We start from the raw sequence: 19,895 nt of genomic DNA, 5'->3' as shown, positions 1-19,895 counted from the left end.
TGAGAGAGAATCATCTATCAGCTGCCTCTTGCACACACCCTTCTGGGGATGTGCCTGCAACCAAGGCACATGCCCTTGACCGAAATCGAACCCGGGACCTTTCAGCCTGCAGGCTGACGCTCTATCCACTGAGCCAAAAACGGTTTTGGCTGCAATTAACTTTTTAAAAGATAAAGCCTTTGCATAGCTCAAAACAAAGAAAGAGCATGTTGTGAGAGGGCTTGCTTTTAGCCTATCTTCATCTGATCCTCTCCCACTCCCCACAGGTAACACTTTACTCATTCCTTGGGTGTCCATCTAGGCGGGTTTCTTTATGCCAATACAAACACCCATTCTTACCTCTCCCCTGTCTTAGAAGAGTGTGCTGTACTGTGTGCTCTGCTCTGCACTTTGCTTTTTGCACTGAACCATCCATTCTGTTTCCATGTCGGTGGATAGAGAGCCTTCCCTTCCTTTCTTACAGCTGCACCCTTCTCCATTGCATGAGTTCATTGAACTCAGTCCCCCGGGGATGGACACTTTGCTCTTGATGTCAAATGGTACTGCAGTGAATATTCTCAGACCTCCCTCATTTTATGAGTGTGCAGGTGGATCTGAGAGATTAACATCCAGGTGGATTGAGATCTAAGGGGATTGAGCACAAGCTAAGGGGAGCTTCAAATCCCTTGAAATTATATGCAGAATTTTGCACATGCGGTGTGCAAAATTCAGGAAGAGGGTCCATTGCTTTTGTCAGTGACCTGGCACATTGGTAGAATCATGGCAGGATGTCCACAAGATGTTAGGAGAACAAAGGAGTTCATGAAATGATGACATTAGCATGGTCTCATTTATGTTTTTAGAAAAAGATAAATGTATTTAAAGGTAGAAGACAAAAATATTTCAGGATTTATAAATGCTGTGTGTGTGTCTACAGCAATATGGGTGATTTGTCTTTTCTGTTTTGCTCAGACACATTTGGGAAGTTTTCTGTAATGGACAAATATTAGTTGTATTATTTTAAAAAGGAGATCACTGCTCTTGCAGAGCAATAGATTTGAACAGTGATCCCTGGACTGAGAGCCTATATGTGTGAAGCCCCAGGCTGTCTTGGTCACTGCTATGTCCATAGCACTTCCTATCACAGACCTGGACACACAGTAGGACTCTTAGAGGCTTTGCTGATTAACTGAATGAATGAATGAATGAATGAGTGTTTTATCATATCTTCAGAACACCAATCATGCTATTCCTTCTGCCTGTTACTCCATTTTTACACCTCCTACTCTTGTCTAAGATGAGAATATGTGGAGAAAGCATAAGAAAGAGATGCTCAGGAAGAGGAAATGTGTCCAAAGGACAGAGGGACATACTCCTATCTTCTGGCAGACCCTCTCCACTGGGACATTTCCAAAGGAATACTCTTCCTAATCCCTATGTCCATGGTTCTCTCCTACTAATCTTTTACAGCTCAGCTCAGCTGTCACTTCCTCCAGGAAGCCTCCCCTGACCTGCAAGGTTGGGTCTGGCCCTTTCTAGGTTCCCACAGCCTCTTGTGCCTCCACCCCAGGCCTGCCCATTCTTACCTTTCTAGTGAAAGGGCTGTCTTTACCATGAGAGTAGGGGCAGTTGTCTTGGTCATCGCTGGATCTCCATGATTTCCATGCACAGGCTAGGCAGAGTGAGTGCCCAGTGAGTGTTTATTTGACCCAGCAATGCCCTCATCCACTCACTGAGTGCCTGCTGTTCTACCAGGTATGCTCTAGGCACTGGGAATGAAGTAGGGATCAAAGTAGACAACGATCCCTGTCTTTGTGGACACCTGGCAGTCTATGGAGTTAGACAGATGATATGTGCAAATGATATATTAGAAGGTTAGAAACTATGAGAACAAAATAGAGCAGGAAAGAGTAGCCATATAAAATAGGATGGTTAAGGATGGCCTTGTTGAGATGGCGACATTTGAGGAAAGCTTTTGTAAGAGGTGGGGAAGTGAGCATCTAGGGGAAGAACATTTCATTCCACAGGGATAGGCAACAGCAAAGATCCTGAGGTTTGATTGGTAACAGGAGGGGGGAATCCCACTGCAAGCTGGGGCAGGGAAGCCAGTAGGAGGAGATGAGGGTCTGAAGGCCGGACCACATAATGTGACCACTCCCCTCCCTCCTCATCCTTCTGCAGATCGACAACCAGCGCTCACGCCTGCCTGCTTCCCTGGCCGAGGGTCGCTTTCGTGTGTACCAGAGTGGGACTCGGGCCATAGTGGAGCTGGACTTCGGGCTGATGGTCTCCTACAACTGGGACTGCCAGCTGGCACTGAGCCTGCCCACACGCTTCCAAGGCCAGGTGCACGGACTGTGTGGCAACTATAACGGCAATGCCACTGATGACTTCCTCACACCTTATGGGGATCAGGCGCCTAACGTTGAGGAGTTTGCCGATAGCTGGAGGCTGGATGACGGGGACTATTTGTGTGAGGACAGCTGCCAAGGCAACTGTCCCTCCTGTACCCCAGGCCAGGCCCAGCACTATGAGGGCGACCGTCTATGCGGCATGCTGACCAAGCCTAATGGCCCCTTTGCCGCCTGCCATGATACTCTGAGCCCCTTGCCCTTCCTGAAGGAGTGTGTGTACGACCTGTGTGTGCTCAATGGGGACCGCTCCAGCCTGTGCCGTAGCCTCAGCGTCTATGCCCAGGCCTGTCTGGAGCTTGGCGTCTCTATCAAGGACTGGAGGTCACCAGCCAACTGCCGTGAGTGATGTCCTGGTTGGGGCTGGGAACACATGGAGAGAGGCAGGGGACCCCTTACTTATGCTCAACACCAGAACACTTGATGTGGTTCAGCCTGGAGCTGGGTCATGTCAGGGACATGGAGATGGCCAAGATGGCCAGGCTGTGTCCACAGTGAGCCTAAGGTTGAGGCAGACGTATCACTTGACAGTGACAGTCCAGATGGTCATGGCTAAGTTGTGGAGGCATAGACAGAATGGTCAGGGCAAGGATGGGGGAAGTCCAAGGAGTCTATGGGAGACTAGAAAAGCTTTCAGACTCAGTCTGGGGGATTAAGGAGGATTTATTAGAGAAAAGGATGCCAAATCAACAACTCATAGGAGGACTAGGAACTAGCTAGGAAAAGGGGAGCAGGAAGGGAGTTCCAGGCTTAAGGAAGAGCACATACTAAACTTGGCATGAGAGGTCATCCTCAGACTCCCGAAGCAGAAATGTGAGCAATTCTTTATAGCCCTTCCATGACTCCTCAGTGTCCTCTGGATGAATTCCAAGCTCCTTAGTCAGGTGTCCACCCCCTTAATCATCCTTTCACTCATTTCTGCATCCATTCATCAAGCATTCCCAAGTCCTTATCTGTCCCCGTCTCCAAGCTGGTGATGTACACCCACCTGCCCCTGCCCCTGTGAGGTTCTCAGAGAAATGTTCAGGAGACAGAAAGGCTAGAAGGAAGAGAGGAAGAGGCATCCTATCCCAGGCCCATCCTATCCTACTCTGGAGGAGGAGTAAGTCTGGAGTAGATACTGGGGCTGTTTGGGGTTTGTCTTGGTCATTGTGTGTCCTTACTGCCCAGTTCTCACTCCGCTCTGCAGAGTTCCCTAATGCCTAGTGCAGAAGAGGAACCAGGGAGTTCACTCATCCACTGGGAAGGGCCCTGTCCTTGGTGCTGAGGATTCAGCTGTGATTGGGCAGACCTGGTCCCCCTCTCACAGAACTTATGTCTTATCAGGAAGACAGCCAGTAAGCAATAAACCGTGGAGTATCTCCAGAGAGCAAAAGGAATAAAGTTTATGTAATAAGAGCAAATGGGAGGGTCATGAAGAAGGTACTTAGGGAACAACTTTCTGAGGAGGTGACATTGGGGCAGAAACTAAGGCAGAGTCAGCTAAGTAATATAAATGATGCTTATGGGATGATCTACACAGATGGGCTCATCTACTCCTCACAACAGCCTGTGAGGTCGGTGCTATTATTATCCCATTTTACTGAGGGGGAAACTGAGACACAGGGCAGTGGGAATCATTTGCTCATGACCACACAGCTAAGAAGGGAGAGCCAGGATTTGAACCCAGCCCATCTGAACTTCAGTAGCCTTCTCTTAATAACATGCTGTATTGCCTTCTAAGGAAAGTCCAACACAGGCATAGGGGCCTGAGCCATGAGGATCTGTGAGGAGGCCACTGTGGCTAGGCAGAGTGAGCCAAAGAGAGGATGAGAGGAGAGGATAAGAGGTGATGAGGGCAGATGCTGTGAGGCCCCGTGGGCCACCAGGACTCTGGCCTTCACTCTGAACAAGACAGAGCCACACATGGGCTCTGAGCAGGAGACGGATGTCCTCTGACTCAGGTGTTCACAGGGTCCCTGTGGCTGCCTGTGAAGGACAGACTGTGGGGCATAGTGGGGGCAGAGGGGAGCCAGCAGGAGGCTGCTGGAGTGGGTAGGTGGGGGTGAGGACGGTGATGATAAGAGAAGGGGGCAGATTCTGGGTAGGCTTTGAATATGGAACTCACAGGATTTGCTGACCGGTTGGTTGTCCAGGGAATGAAGGGAGGAGGGGTCAACTCTGTCTCTGAGGTTTGAGGCCTGAGCACCTGAAGGATGGGGAGCGCTGGGGGAGGATCAGGGCTCTTTGGGAGGGAAGTCCTGGGACTTTCCAGACTGAGAGGAGAGTCACTCGAGGACCCCACTGTGTTGACCTGACCCCTTATCCCTGTGTCCCCACAGCCCTGAGCTGCCCTGCCAACAGTCGCTACGAGCCCTGTGGCCCCGCCTGCCCCGCCTCCTGCAACCCCACTGCTGCTCCCGCCAACTGCTCGGGGCGCCCATGCGTGGAGGGCTGCGCGTGCCTCCCGGGCTTCGTGGCCAGCGGCGGCGCGTGTGTGGCGGCCTCGTCCTGCGGCTGCATCTACCAGGGCCGTCCGCTGGCTCCCGGCCAGCAGGTGTGGGCGGACGATCGGTGCAGGCGGCGCTGCACCTGCAACGGCGCCACCCGGGAGGTGAGCTGCAGCGACACGCAGGGCTGTCCCGCCGGCGAGCGCTGCCGCATCCAGAACGGCCTCCTGGGTTGCTATCCCGACCGCTTCGGGAGCTGCCAGGCGTCGGGGGACCCACACTACGTGAGCTTCGATGGCCGGCGCTTTGACTTCATGGGCACCTGCACCTACCTGCTGGCCGGCTCGTGCGGCCAGAACCCAGCTCTGCCCGCCTTTCGGGTGCTGGTGGAAAATGAGCATCGGGGTAGCCAGACCGTTAGCTACACGCGTGCCGTGCGCCTGGAGGCCCACGGCGTGAAGGTGGAGGTGCGCCGGGAGCATCCCGGGCAAGTGCTGGTGAGCATCAAGCACCCAGGGCCCCGTGGAGGTGGAGGTGGAGGTGGAGGTGGAGGTGGAGGTGGAGGTGGAGGTGGAGGTGGAGGTGGAGGTGGAGGTGGAGGTGGAGGTGGAGGTGGAGGTGGAGGTGGAGGTGGAGGTGGAGGTGGAGGTGGAGGTGGAGGTGGAGGTGGAGGTGGAGGTGGAGGTGGAGGTGGAGGTGGAGGTGGAGGTGGAGGTGGAGGTGGAGGTGGAGGTGGAGGTGGAGGTGGAGGTGGAGGTGGAGGTGGAGGTGGAGGTGGAGGTGGAGGTGCGGGCATTTCTCCCAAAGAGGGTGAAGCTGTCAGGAGGCCTGTGGTCAGTGATGAAAGCCAGGGTCCCCACACAGGCGCTGCGGCCTCTCCCTGACTGTGATGGGCTCTCCCGGCCTTAGTTTTGTCCACTGTCAAATGAGAGAATAAGAAGGTGCCTCAAGTGGAAGCCGCTTCACAAGGTGGTTGTGAGAACTTGCCCAGTTAATATTAGGAGAGTGTTGAAAAGACCCTTGAGGTCCAGCAGATGTTCAGAACACGTTAACTTAATATTGTGTTGACATGAACCCTCCAGAGTTATAGATTTATGCATTTTACGGTTGGTTTTCAGAGGGTAAGGTGACCAGTAAGAGGTCGGGAACTAGAGGAGTGTGTGTTAGGGGGGTGTGGGGGGGGGGAGCCCAAAGAGCAGCATGGTTCTGGGCAGAGGGCTCTCAAACAGTCCACCTCCCCGCAGAAGTCAAGATAAAAGCCCAGAGGTGGGTTGTGGTCTGATTCACAACAATAGCTGATAATTATTATCCAGAAGGTTGGGACAATGGCCCAGGCTTTCAGGGGGAAGATGAGTGGGAAATGGAAAACCAAGGGGATTTTCCATGTGCCAGGCACTGTGCCAAACACTTGACATGCCTTAACTCTTAAAAAAAAAAAAAAAATATATATATATATATATATATATATATATATATATATATATTATTGATTTTTCATGGAGAGGAAGGGAGAGGGATAGAGAGCTAGAAACATCGATGAGAGATATACATCGACCAGCTGCCTCTTGCACAACCCCCACCAGGGATGTGCCCGTAACCAATGTACATGCCCTTGACCAGAATCGAACCTAGGACCTTTCAGTCCACAGACCGACACTCTATCTACTGAGCCAAACCGGTTTCAGCGACATACTCTTAATCCTGTAAATCCAACGATGTTGGAGTAAAGGAAATTCTGCCCATAAAGCCTAGTGTTTGACATAGAGAAGCCCCTGGATAAGCAGAAGACACAAATGCCAATATTTACGTTCTCACCTCTCTGAAATGACATTAAGTGGAGGTTTGGATAATAATAGCCATATATTCTTTTTTTAAAATATATTTTTATTGATTTTTTTTTTTTTATAGAGGAGAGAGGGATAGAGAGTTAGAAACATCAATGAGAGAGAATCATTGATCAGCTGCCTCCTGCACACCCCCTACTGGGATGTGCCCGCAACCAAGGTACATGCCCTTGACTGGAATCGAATCTGGGACCCCTCAGTCCACAGACCGACGCTCTATCCACTGAGCCAAACCGGATACCGGTTTTGGCTTGCCATATATTCTTGATTCTATTTGTTAAATGCTTGACCTACAGTAACTCAATGAATTTCTTCAACAACGTTGTGAAACAGCTAATCTTGTTAGATGAGGAAACTGAGGCATGGAGAGGTTAAGTGACTACTTACTCAAGGGTACACAGCCAATGAGTGGCAGAGCCAGGATTTGAAGCCAAGCTTCTCCAGAGTCCATACTCTCAAACACTACCTTCTGTTGCCTCTCCTGAAGAAAGAGATGGAACAGGCAGGGAGTGGATGGAAAGGGGTTCTGCTAGAAAGAACAGCAAGTGCAAAGACTTTGAGGGAAGAACAAACATGAGAGGTAGAGGAACATCATGGAGGCCGGTGGGGCTAGGAGAGAGAGAGAAAGGGGGGAATGAGGCAGGGGATAATGGAGGGGACTGCTATGATGGAGACATTTGATTTAAGCTAAAAGCTGAAAGACGAGGAAGAGACCCAGGTGAAAAGTAGTTATTGCTAGGCAAGGGGAAGATAGGTGCAAAGGCTGAGGCCGGACTGAGCTTGAAGCGTGTAGAACAGCCTGGGGCCAATGAGGTTGCCCTGAGAGAGTGAGATTAGGAAGATGGAGGCTGCTAGGAGATGTGATCAGACAGTGGGGACAAGCAGGGCCTTGTGGGTAGACGGGTTCTATTTTAAGCTGAGAGGTGGAAGCAGCCAGGCAAAGAATAGGGATGAGGAAGAGGGTAGAAACGTGGCAGCGAAGGGTACAGCAAGTGCAAAGGCCTTGTGGCTGGGCTGAGCTGGTTGAGTTCAGGGAAATGTCAAAATGCCTGCATGACTGAAGTTTCAGGGGTGGGAAATGGAATCATTAAATTGAAGAGTCTTGGGGCTCAGATCATCTACCGTGTTTCCCCGAAAATAAGACATCCTCCGAAAATAAGACCTAGCACATGGAAAGATAAGACATCCCCTGAAAATAAGACCTAGCGCAACTTTGGGAGAAAAAATTAATATAAGACACTGTCTTATTTTCGGGGAAACAGGGTAGGCCTTTTTAGGCCACGGTAAAGGGTTTGGAGCAAAGCTGGCACCTAAAAGGTGAGGTAGAGGTGGCCAGGTAAAGAGTGATGGGTGGTATTCTAGGAAGAGGGCAAAGCAAGTGCAAAGGCCCTGAGGAGGGAATGCACTTGATACTTTCAGGGAGACATCAAGGAGGCTAAGCGAGTGATGTATGCACAAAGGTGGAGAGAGCCAAGGTTAAGCAGCACCTTCTAGAGTAGGGACTTGGATTTAAGCCAAGTACCGAAGGATGAGGGGAAAGCAGCCAGGACAAAAGTACTAGCTGATGTTCCTGGCAAAGTGAAAAGGCCCTAAAGTTAGACTAAACTGGGAGAGTTAGAGGAATACCAAGAAAGCCAGTGTGGCTGGAGCAGAATGAGTGAGGGGGAGGGTGTGAAGTGAGGTCAGGGAGGTCATGGGGAGACAGAGTTAGGGACTTGGATTTAAGTTGGTGCTTGAAGTGTGAAGAGAGGTGAAAGGTGTGCTAGGCAGAGGGAACAGCAAGTGCAAAGACTCTGAGGTGGGACCAGGCATAATGTGTTCAAGGGAATAGCAAGAAGCTGAGACTCGCTGGAGCTGATGGAGTGAGGGCTGGGCTACAGGGCCATGAATACACAGTGACCCTGTGGCTCTCCTGCCTCTTTACCTAGGTGGATGGCATCCTTCAGTACCTGCCCTTCCAGGCAGCAGAGGGGCAGGTCCAGGTGTTCCGCCAGGGCCAAGATGCAGTCATACGCACAGACTTTGGCCTGACTATCACCTATGACTGGAATGCCCGTGTGATTGCCAAGGTGCCCGGAAGCTATGCCGGGGCCCTGTGTGGGCTCTGCGGGAACTTCAATGGGAACCCAGGTGATGATCTCGCTCTGCGGGGTGGGGGCCAAGCTGACAACGCGCTGGACTTTGGGAAGAGCTGGCAGGAGGAGACAAGGCCAGGTTGTGAAGCCACCAAGCCAGGTGACTGTCCCAAGCTGGATTCCCTGGTGGCCCAGCAGCTGCAGAGCAAGAAGGAGTGTGGGATCCTTGCTGACCCTAAAGGGCCCTTCCGGGAGTGCCACAGCAAGCTGGACCCGCAGGGTGCCATGCGCGACTGTGTCTACGACCTCTGCCTGCTACCAGGCCAGTCTGGGCCACTGTGTGACGCGTTAGCCACCTATGCTGATGCGTGCCAGGCCGCTGGGGCCACTGTGCACCCCTGGAGGAGTGAGAAACTTTGCCGTGAGTACCAGTCGTGAAAACCGGGGTCTCAGTCTTGTGTGTATTCATTAATGCATAAATGCCATTAATTCATTTAATTCTTATAATAGCCATATGAGGTAGGAACCGTGGTTTTACCCATTTAACAGATAAGAATCTGAGGCTCAGAAAGGATCAGTTACATGCCCAGGATCGTAACAGCTAGGAAATCACAGATGCAATGAATATTTGTAAGATGACTGGCTACGTCTGGTGGCCCTGGGTCTGGTTGCCATGTGGCAGTTGTCATTCAGAGACGAGCAGTGGTCCTGCCTTTAGAAGGAGCCCGGTTCTCTCTTCAGTTCTACTTGGTCTCCATCTGGTCTACTTCACTCATGTACAGCATCTGCCTGGCCCTTTGGGTAGTCAGTTTGAGACCCGTGCAGCCGATGTGGCTACAGGAATGGTATTCACACATTTTTGCTTACCTATAATTTTTACCTATAAGAGAAGTTCACAGAGCCATGCATTCCTTCACCTGGTTTTTACATTTTTAAAAATATATATATATTATTGATATTTTACAGAGAGGAAGGGAGAGAGATAGAGAGCTAGAAAGGTCGATGAGAGAGACACATCGACCAGCTGCCTCTTGCACAACCCCCACTGGGGATGTGCCCGCAACCAATGTACATGCCCCTGACTGGAATCAAACCTGGGACCCTTCAGTCCTCAGACCGATGCTCTACCATTGAGCCAAACCGGTTTCGGCTGGTTTTTACATTTTAAAATTTATTGTTGAAATATAAAACACATGTTTAAATATACATAAGTGTATTTTTTTTCTTTAAAATTATTACTCCTACTATAGAATAAAGAAGCTAAGAGAACTGCATTCACAAATACACTGCAGAGATCACACATACACTCTCACTATATACATGCATACGTATGTTTAAAATATGTACCACATATGCACTTGTTACCAATTTGAATAAGGTCACTGAAAACCTTACAGATGATCCAAACCACAGTTAAGTAAGAAAAGAATCCTAATTATCAGTATCAGATTAACTGTGATATAATCTGTTTCCCCAGGCCCCACTCAACAGAGGGAGTCTTTGCAGCTGAACCACTTATATGCAAATGTGTGTGTGTGTGTGTGTGTGTGTGTGTGTATGAACAGTGTGTGCACATGCATGTGTGTCAGGAGGTCAACTGTGTCACTGGAGTCAGGGACTCTCAGTTCTGACAGTCACTTTCCCTGCAGCACTGAGCTGCCCGCCCCACAGTCACTACGAGCAGTGTTCCCGTGGCTGCCCGCTGTCCTGCGGAGACCTCCCAGTGCCCGGGGGCTGCGGCTCCGACTGCCACGAGGGCTGTGTGTGCGATGAGGGCTTTGCGCTCAGTGGTGAGTCCTGCGTGCCCCTGTCCTCCTGCGGCTGCTTGCACCAGGGCGTCTATCACCCTCCGGGACAGACCTTCTATCCTGGACCGGGGTGCGACTCCCTCTGCCACTGCCAGGAGGGTGGCCTGGTGTCCTGTAAGCCCTCCGCCTGCGGCCCGCACGAGGCCTGCCAGCCGTCTGGCGGCTTCCTGGGCTGCGTGGCTGTGGGCTCTGCCACCTGCCAGGCATCAGGAGACCCTCACTACACCACCTTCGACGGCCGCCGGTACGATTTCATGGGCACCTGCGTGTATGTGCTGGCTCAGACGTGCGGGAACCGGCCCGGCCTGGACCAGTTTGCTGTCCTGCAGGAGAACGTGGAGTGGAACAATAGGAAAGTCAGTGTGACCCGGGTGGTCACTGTCCGGGTGGCTAACTTCACCCTGCAGCTGGAGCAGAATCAGTGGAAGGTCAAGGTGAGAGCAGGGGCGGGACCTGCAGGAGGTGGGGGTCCGGGATGGAAGGTGATCTGTGGGTGGGAGACCCAGGGCTCAGAGTGGATGTGGGAGGCATGGGGCTCCAAGCGAGGGCTTGCCCATCAGAGCCCAGAGTGGGAGCCAAGGGACGTGAGACCTGTTTTCACGTGGCTCATTCTTCCCTCTCTCTGCCCTTTGACTAAACCCCCCTCTGAATGTCTCTCCTACACCCTATTCCCAACCTCTCTCTCTCCCCCTCCATCCTGGTCCCTGCCCCAGTCACTTCTCTAGTCTCCCAGCGGGAATAGAGAGGGGACTCTCCTGCCCGCGGGCACAGGAAGACGGTAAGGGGCAGAGCTGGTCTGAGCCCAGGCAGGTGTCTCTGGAGTCAGTCACCGCAGGAAGTGGTGATGAAACAGTGACTGGTAAGGTTTTACTCCACTGAGACCGGTATTGGTTTCTCGTGATTTCAAACCACAGAAATTTATTTCCTCACAGTTGTGAAGGTCCGAAGTCACAATCATGGTGGTGGCACGGCCTGCACCCCCTCCCAAGGCTCTAGGGGAGAATCCCTCCTCATCCCTCCCAGCTCTCGGAGGTTCTGGGGGTTCCTTGGCTTCTGACTGCATCTCCCCACTCCAGTCCTTGTATCCATCTCCGCTGGCCTTCTCTGGTAGTTCTGTGTCTTTTCTCTGGCTCTTGCAAGGACATTTGCCATTGGACAGAGGACTCACCCTAATCCAGGATGATCCCATCTCAAGATCATCATCCTAATTACATTTGCAAAGACCCTTATTTAGAATAAGGTCATATTCTGAAGTCCTTGGTGGACCTCTCTTTTGGGGACCACCATTCAACCCACTCTAAGACTATTATTCTACCAAGTTTGCAAATATGGAAACTAAGGTCACACAGATCTTCAGTGCCAGGCAGGGGCGTGGCTAGGGTCTGCCTTCTCCAAGTGTTCCCTCTGAAGCATGGCATCTCCTCCCTCCCAGGTGGACGGTGTGGACAGGAAGCTGCCTGTGGTGCTGGCCCAGGGCCGGGTCCGTGCCTCCCAGCACGGCTCAGACGTCGTGATCCAGACTGACTTTGGCCTGCGTGTGGCCTACGACCTCGTGTACAATGTGCGGGTCACGGTTCCAGGCAACTACTACCAGCAGTTATGTGGTTTGTGCGGGAACTACAACGGCGACCCCAAGGATGACTTCCAGAAGCCTGATGGCTCGCAGGCAGGCAGCCCCAATGAGTTTGGCAACTCCTGGGAGGAGGCCGTGCCTGGCTCTCCCTGCCTGCTGCCACCTGCCTGCAAGCCCGGCGAAGACTGCAACCCTCCGGAGTGTGGACCTGAGCTGCAGAACAAGTACCAGCAGGAGCAGTTCTGTGGGCTCCTCGCCAGCCCCACCGGGCCACTCGCCGCCTGCCACAAGCTGCTCGATCCCCAAGGTCCCTTGCATGACTGTGTCTTTGACCTCTGCGTGGGTGAAGGACAGCAGAGCATTCTCTGCAGTAACATTCACGCCTATGTGAGTGCTTGCCAGGCGCTTGGAGGCTCCGTCAAACCCTGGAGGAATGAATCTTTCTGTCGTGAGTAAGGGGCAGGGAAGCCAGAGACCAAAGGACAGAGAGGGGGAGGCTGAGGCACAGACGGGGAAGACCTTGGGCTCTGCAGCCCCTCCTTCCCAGGGGCTCTGAACCACACCCACTCTTTGCAGCGATGGAGTGCCCCCCCAACAGCCACTATGAGCTCTGCGCAGACACCTGCTCCCTGAGCTGCTCTGCACTCAGTGCCGCCCCGCAGTGCCCGGATGACTGTGCGGAGGGCTGCCAGTGTGACCCCGGCTTTCTCTATGACGGCCAATCCTGCGTGCCCATCCAGAAATGTGGCTGCTACCACGATGGTCTCTACTATGAGGTAGGAACTGGTCATCCTGAGCAGATCTGGGGTCTCATCCTGGACCTTCCCACTGCCTGTCAACCTCTCGGCCTGTCCACTTGGCATCCTTCCTGTCCCGCCCACCCACCCTCTTCCACAGCCCATGGCCCCACTGTGATCCGGTTTGTCCCCTCTTGCCTGGCTCCTCCCAGGTCTCACTTTTGCCAGCTTTGGTCAATGTCCCCATGGGGGTGGGAAAGACCTTTGTAAATATGACCTGGCTCCCCAGGTCAAGTTTTGGCTTTGTATCTGGGTCTAGATTTTGTCTCTGTTACACTGGTGGCGAACTCCCTCTGCCGCCCTCTCCCACTCTCACAGCTACTCCTTTTCTTTTTATCTGAATGTGTTTGTCTAAAGTCTGTCTCCCTCAAAGAACTGTGAGCACCACCAGCGCAGGGCCCTCCCTGATGTTCTCCTCCCATGAATAATAGCAATGGCACATGGGCAAATGGTGCTTACTATGTACCGGTTATTGTGTTCAGTGCGGTATGTGTATTATACTACACTATGATATATACATTTTTCATTATGACATTTTTTCAAATATACAAAAAGAGAACTGTAATAAATCTTCACATACCCACCACTCAGCTTAAAAAAAAATCAACATTTTCCCAATCTTGTTTCATCTCTATCCATTTTCTCTCCAATCCGTATGATTTCAAGGAAATCCTTCTCATTTCACTGGTACTTTACATGTATTACTAACTCAGTTATACTTTCATAGGTAGGTGTAACTATTATCTGCAACTTACAGATGTGGAAACTGAGGCACAAAGAAGTTGAGTAGCTTGCACCGAATGATGTGATGGGAGCAGAGCAAACCAGGCTTCAGACTCGGGCAGTCTGCCCCGGAGCCTTTGCTGCTGTCACTCTGTTACCATCACTGTGGTACACGTCTATCCTAGACAGCAGGCATTTTAGTAGCTATTTTGTAACAAACAAAAGAGTAAATGAATGAAAGTGAGTGAATGAATGAATTGAACCCCAAATCCTGGCAGTGCCTTAGTTTCCCACACTAGGGACCACCCTGGTGAAAGATGTCCCTTTCCTGTCCTCCGGATCCCTCTGTGCCCAGATCACCAGAGATGCTGGAGTCAGAGGGCACAGATCCAGCCCTGACGGCTGTGCTCTCTTCCCCACAGCCAGGGCAGAGGGTCCTCATCGACAGCTGCCGGCAGCAGTGTGTGTGCCATGCTGGGAAAGGCCTGGTGTGCCAGAACTACAGCTGCGAAGTGGGGCACGTGTGCCAGTCTGTGGCAGGCAGCCTGAGCTGTGTGAAAGGTGATGGGCGAGGGCTGGGGCCATTGTGACTTGGGTCAGAGCACAGCGACTCGAGCTGAGGGTGGGTGACCTGGTCTTTATGGTGGCAGGCACAGAGGACTAGGGACTGAGGTCTCAGACCTGGGACCCCTGGGCTGGGATTCCCAGGGCCACAGGCAGAGGCCCCCCAGGCTGGGAGGCAAGGACCCTCATGGTGGAGACCAGGCTGTGGGGGCCCTCAGAGCTGGGCAGATGTCAGAGACCCTCAGCATAAGGGAGGGACAGGCAAACGTTTTCTCTAAAGGGTCATATGGTTCCTGGCCAGTTGGTTGAACATAGTCCCACACACCAAAAAGGTTATGGATTCGATCGCCAGTCAAGGCACTTACAGGAGGCAACTGATTGATGTTTCTCTCACACTTTGATGTTTCTCTCTCTCTCTTTCTCTTTCTCTCTCTCTCTTTCCCTCTCTCTCTCTCTCTCTCTCTCTCTCTCTCTCTCTCTCTCTCTCTCTCTCCTTCCCTCCCTCTCTCTGTCTTTCCATCCTCTATCTAAAATCAATTTTAAAAACATCCTTGGGTGAGAAATTTAAAAAAATAAGACTTTAAAGAAATAAAATAAAGGTCCAGCTGGTAAATATTTAAACTCGCAGGCCATACGGTTTCAGTCACAGCTCAACTCTGCCATCATGGCATGAAATTAGCCACAGACTCTGTAATAGGACGTGTGGCTCCAATAAAACATTATTTACAAAAAACAGGCAGCTGGTGGTGTCACAGTTTGCTGACTGCCGATATGTGGGAGTAGTCTCGAGGCTTCAGACACCATCCCCAAGGGGTTTGAGAGACTGGCCCATGGGGACAGGGACAGAGTCCTAAGGTCTCAAGCAGAGACCCCACCAAGGCTTGAGTCTTGGATACAGGGCTCCATTGAGTGGAGGATTAAATCTAAGACACAAAGTCACTCCCAGGACTGGTTTCTTAGGGTCAAGGCAGAGAATAATTGCCTTATTTCTGAGGGTAAGGAGATGGAACCTCCAGAACAGACTGAGACCTCAGTGCTGTTGGGCAGGATAACAGGGACTCCTAGGGATGAGGGGTATATTGTCAAAATCTAATCAGGGGACAGAAACCACACAGCAGCTTGAACAGGGAAAGTGGGATAGAAAGAATTCTTTATTTGTAATGAGGATGGACACTAAGGAACACAAAGCAGAGACAGCCCCTGCCCCTGAGGCTGAAGCAGAGCTCCCGAGGAAGGGAGGACATGGGGAGAGGACCCCCACCCCAGGGCGGAGAGGCAGGTCTCATTGGAAGGTGTGGCTGTAGCCCACTGGATGGCCGGAGCTGGTGAGCAGGAAAATGCTCACTGCTGAGCGGGTGTGCCGCATGCCCCAGGCCCCCGGCCCCTGGCCCCCAGAGTCAGTATCCTGCACAGATGGGAGTAGATGTTGGGGAGCACCCTCGTGCCAGGCAGCCCCTCAAGGCCCTCTCTCCCCTGCCCCCAGAACTGTGCCACGGAGTGACGTGCCGGCCACAGGAGACGTGCCAGGAGAAGGATGGCCATGGTGTGTGCGTGCCCAACTATGAGGCCACGTGCTGGCTGTGGGGCGACCCCCACTACCACTCCTTCGACGGCTGGAACTTTGACTTCCAGGGCACCTGTAACTATGTTCTGGCGACAACCAGCTGCCCAGGGGTCAACTCCCAGGGCCTGACACCCTTCACGATCACCACCAAGAATGAGAATCGGGGCAACCCTGCTGTGTCTTATGCGAGGACCGTCACTGTGACTACCCTCAACATCAACATCTCCATTCACAAAGGCGAAGTTGGCAAAGTCCGGGTAAGTCCCACGGGAGGGTCCCCCGAGCTCCCAGTTGGGCAGGAGGGGTCCTCCCCACCAGTTAGGAGCTCAGTGCTCTCTTCACCTAGGCCTGAAACAAAATGGAAGCAAAGCAAGAATTACAGCAGCAACATTAGTTCTCTGTTGGGAATCCAGTGAGCTCACCCCTTTGCAAAGGGCTCTGATGTAGGACTTCAGCATTTCCCCATCCTGGCTTTGCATCCAGGCTCTCCATAGGAGCTGTGTGATATTGGGCAAGTGATTACTTGGTGGGTCTCAGTTTCCTCATCTTAGGAATGGGGATCATAGCAGGCCCGGCCCCACAGTGAGGGGTACGCATCAAGTGCTCAGATGAGGGTCTGACCCCAGGAAGCCACCGTGAATGTTTGTGAGGGAACAAATGAGAGGCCTAGAGACGCCAATGTGGGAACTCGAGAGAAATGGGTCACCCTTTCTGCCCAGGGTAATGAAGATGGAGATTAACGGCAGCTCACGGGGTGGGGGGTGGGGGAGAGCAGGGAGAGGACACAGGGAAGAGGGTAGTGGTGGTTGGGAGTGAGGTGTGGAGCAGGGTAGGCACTCAACAAATGGTGGTGAATGGAAGAGATGCCCAGACACACAGAGGTGCCCAGGGAATCAGGAGGGAGGGAGCAAGTGGGTGAGAGACCCAGAAAATGATCCAGAGAGAGTACATACACACTCACTCAGAGAAATCCAGAAAGAGAGATTGATCTAGATGGAGAGAGACAATAGGGAGAGGAAGGGAGGGAGATGGCAATCAGGAGAGATCCAGAAAAAGATGCAGAGGCAGTTTCATTCCCCAGGACCTGAGCTACAGCAGATGTCCACGTCTGTCAAATGACTATGGAGCATCAGTTGTGAGAAGGCCTTGGCACGCTCCAGCCATGCAGGCCCAGCGAGGGAGGCAGAGGCCAGGCTGGGCCTCTACACCCCAAGTGACCTCTCTTTCCCTCCCGGTCCCCCTCCCCCCAGGTGAACGGTGTGCTGACAGCGCTGCCTGTCTCTGTGGCTGGTGGGCGGCTCTCGGTGACTCAGGGCCCATCGAAAGCCATGCTGGCAACCGACTTCGGGCTGCGGGTCAGCTATGACTGGAACTGGCGAGTGGAGGTGACGCTGCCCAGCAGCTATCATGGTGCCGTGTGCGGGCTCTGTGGGAACATGGACCGCAACCCCAACAATGACCAAGTCTTCCCCAACCGCACACTGGCTCCTTCCATCCCCGTCTGGGGCGGAAGCTGGAGAGCTCCAAGCTGGGACCCCCTGTGCTGGGATGAATGTCAGGGGTCCTGCCCAACGTGCCCTGAGGACCAGCAGGAGGAGTATAGGGGCCCTGGTTTCTGTGGACCTTTGGCCCCTGGCGCAGGAGGCCCCTTTGCTGCCTGCCATGCCCACGTGGCACCTGAGAGCTTCTTCAAGGGCTGTGTTCTGGATGTCTGCCTGGGCGGTGGAGCCCATGACATACTGTGTAAGGCTCTGGCTACCTATGCCGCTGCCTGCCAGGCTGCTGGCGTTGTCATCAAGGACTGGAGGGCACAGGCCGGCTGTGGTGAGTGCTGGGGTGAACAGGGCACTTGGGGGTGCGGGTCCTGTCTCTGCGGGGCTGGTTTGGTTTCACTCCAGACCCCCTGGGTCTTTTTGTTTCTTCCTCTTCGTTTTTGTCACTTGGTGCTTTTCCTGCACCTTCCTATGATTGTCTCTCCGTCTCTATTGCTCATTCTCTCTCCTGTCTCTGGATGTCTGCTTCTCTCTCTGAGTGTGTCTCTTTCTCTGTCTCTCTATCTCTCTGTCTGTCCCTCGGTGTCTCTATCTCAGTCTCCTCTCACCCTATCTTCAGATCCCACCTTCTAATACCATTCTCTTTCTTTCTCCCCTGTCTCCTTAATCCACCTGCAGAGATCTCCTGCCCTAACAACAGCCACTATGAGCTCTGTGGCCCACCATGCCCTGCCAGCTGCCCGGCCCCTGCGCCCCACACCATCCCAGCCCCATGTGAGGGCCCCTGCGCTGAGGGCTGCCAGTGTGATGCGGGCTTTGTGTTGAGCGCAGACCGCTGTGTTCCTCTGGATGGGGGCTGCGGCTGCTGGGCCAACAACACTTACCACGAGGCAGGCAGTGAGTTTTGGGCTGGTACCACCTGCTCCCAGAGGTGCCAGTGCGGACCTGGGGGTGGCTCGCTGATCTGCAAGCCTGCCAGGTGTGGGCTCGGTGAAGAGTGTGCCCTGCTGCCCTCAGGCCAGTATGGCTGCCGTCCCGTTAGTACGGCTCAATGTCAGGCCTGGGGTGACCCCCATTACATCACCCTGGACGGGCACCAATTCGACTTCCAAGGTACCTGTGAGTACCTATTGAGTGCACCCTGCCACGCACCACCCTCTGGGGTCGAGAACTTCTCCGTCACTGTTGCCAATGAGCACCGGGGCAGCCAGGCCGTCAGCTACACCCGCAGCGTCACCCTGCACATCTACAACCACAACCTGACCCTCAGCGCCCGCTGGCCCCGGCAGCTGCAGGTAAGGGGTGTGTGGATCAGACAGGACATGCCAACCCTGAGGTTGCCTGGGGGTTAATGGTCTGCCATTGCCCTTATTACCATGCACAGGTTCAGAGTACAGGCCTCCAGCCAGATGGCCTGGAGCAGTGGCTTCCCCACCTCTGAGCTTTCGTTTATTCCTCTAAGAAAAGAATCTGCTTCAGAGGGTAGTATGAAGAGCCAGTGACACCGTGACCAAAGAGTATTACCGTTGTTGCTATTATTAAAAGGAGGGAGGTCACGTGCTCAGGGTTCCCACGCCCCTTCCCGCCCCCTCCCACCCCACACACCCAGGTGGTAGGAGACAGGATTCCAATCTGAGTCCTGGCCGTTCACTGCCTCCACCCACTCCCCACGCCCGCAGGTGGACGGCGAGCTCGTGGCGCTGCCCTTCCAGCTGGACTCGCGCCTGCGCGCTTACCTGAGCGGCCCCGATGTGGTGGTGGCCGCAGCCACCGGGCTCTCCCTGGCCTTCGACGGGGACAGCAACGTGCGCCTGCGCGTGCCGGCGGCATACGCGGGCGCCCTCTGCGGCCTGTGCGGGAACTACAACCGCGACCCCTCCGACGACCTAACGGCGGTGGGCGGGGACCCCGGGCGCTGGCAGGTGGGCGGGGCCGCGGGCTGCGGGCAGTGCGCGCCTGGGCCGTGCCCCGCGCCCTGCACGCCGGAGCAGCAGAAGCCCTTCAGCGGCCCCGACGCCTGCGGCGTGATCCTGGCCGCGGACGGCCCGCTGGCGCCCTGCCACGGCCTCCTGCCGCCCGCGCAGTACTTCCAGGCCTGCTTGCTGGACGCCTGCCAGGCCCAGGGCCACCCCGGCGGCCTCTGCCCGGCCGTGGCCGCCTACGTGGCAGCTTGCCAGGCGGCTGGAGCCCAGCTCGGCGATTGGAGGCGGCCGGACTTCTGTCGTGAGTACTCACTCCTCCATGCGTGGCCCACAGAGTAGGGGTCTCCCCGCTTTCACCCTTCACAGGGCTCCCAGACAAGAGCCTTCCCCTCCAAGGTGGGACTTGGACATCACCCTGCCTCTCCCGAGCCAGCTAGCTCCTGTTAGAGAAACATTTCACTAAATATTCCGGATCACACACTGCCGTGGGAGAGACTCTGAAACACCTGGTCAGAAACCCTGGGTCCTGCAGACTCTCTGGGAACATGCACTCAGATATCGTAGGCAGATAAAGTGGGTTGGCTGACCCCCATCAGAGCTACACAGCAAGATACACCTGGTCAAGTAGATTCTCCCAGGTACCCTTGGTCACAGAGACCTTGAAAGTTACACCTGGTCAGATGCCCCTGCACTGTTTTAGACACTGAAATACA

General features: G+C 53.7%; 1 protein-coding gene across 1 annotated transcript in view; it reads left to right on the top strand.

Annotated features, from left to right (window-relative positions):
* Window positions 1-19,895, top strand: part of FCGBP (Fc gamma binding protein) — a gene marked incomplete at its 5' end in the record, with an annotated part of 36,841 nt that overhangs the window by 6,090 nt on the left and 10,856 nt on the right. Inside the window, 11 exons of the mRNA XM_084860905.1 lie at window positions 2,161-2,731; window positions 4,712-5,316; window positions 8,592-9,159; window positions 10,388-10,980; window positions 11,979-12,567; window positions 12,696-12,895; window positions 14,062-14,200; window positions 15,687-16,024; window positions 17,018-17,591; window positions 17,939-18,555; window positions 18,940-19,483. Coding sequence (XP_084717031.1) covers window positions 2,161-2,731; window positions 4,712-5,316; window positions 8,592-9,159; window positions 10,388-10,980; window positions 11,979-12,567; window positions 12,696-12,895; window positions 14,062-14,200; window positions 15,687-16,024; window positions 17,018-17,591; window positions 17,939-18,555; window positions 18,940-19,483 — 5,338 coding nt within the window. The remainder of the gene's footprint in view (window positions 1-2,160; window positions 2,732-4,711; window positions 5,317-8,591; window positions 9,160-10,387; window positions 10,981-11,978; window positions 12,568-12,695; window positions 12,896-14,061; window positions 14,201-15,686; window positions 16,025-17,017; window positions 17,592-17,938; window positions 18,556-18,939; window positions 19,484-19,895) is intronic.

The sequence above is a fragment of the Pipistrellus hanaki genome (assembly GCF_964339955.1).
Source record: "Pipistrellus hanaki genome assembly, chromosome: 15".
Taxonomy (NCBI): Eukaryota; Metazoa; Chordata; class Mammalia; order Chiroptera; family Vespertilionidae; genus Pipistrellus; species Pipistrellus hanaki.
The sequence above is the reverse complement of the archived record's forward strand: the minus strand, read 5'-3'. Positions and strand labels throughout refer to the sequence as shown.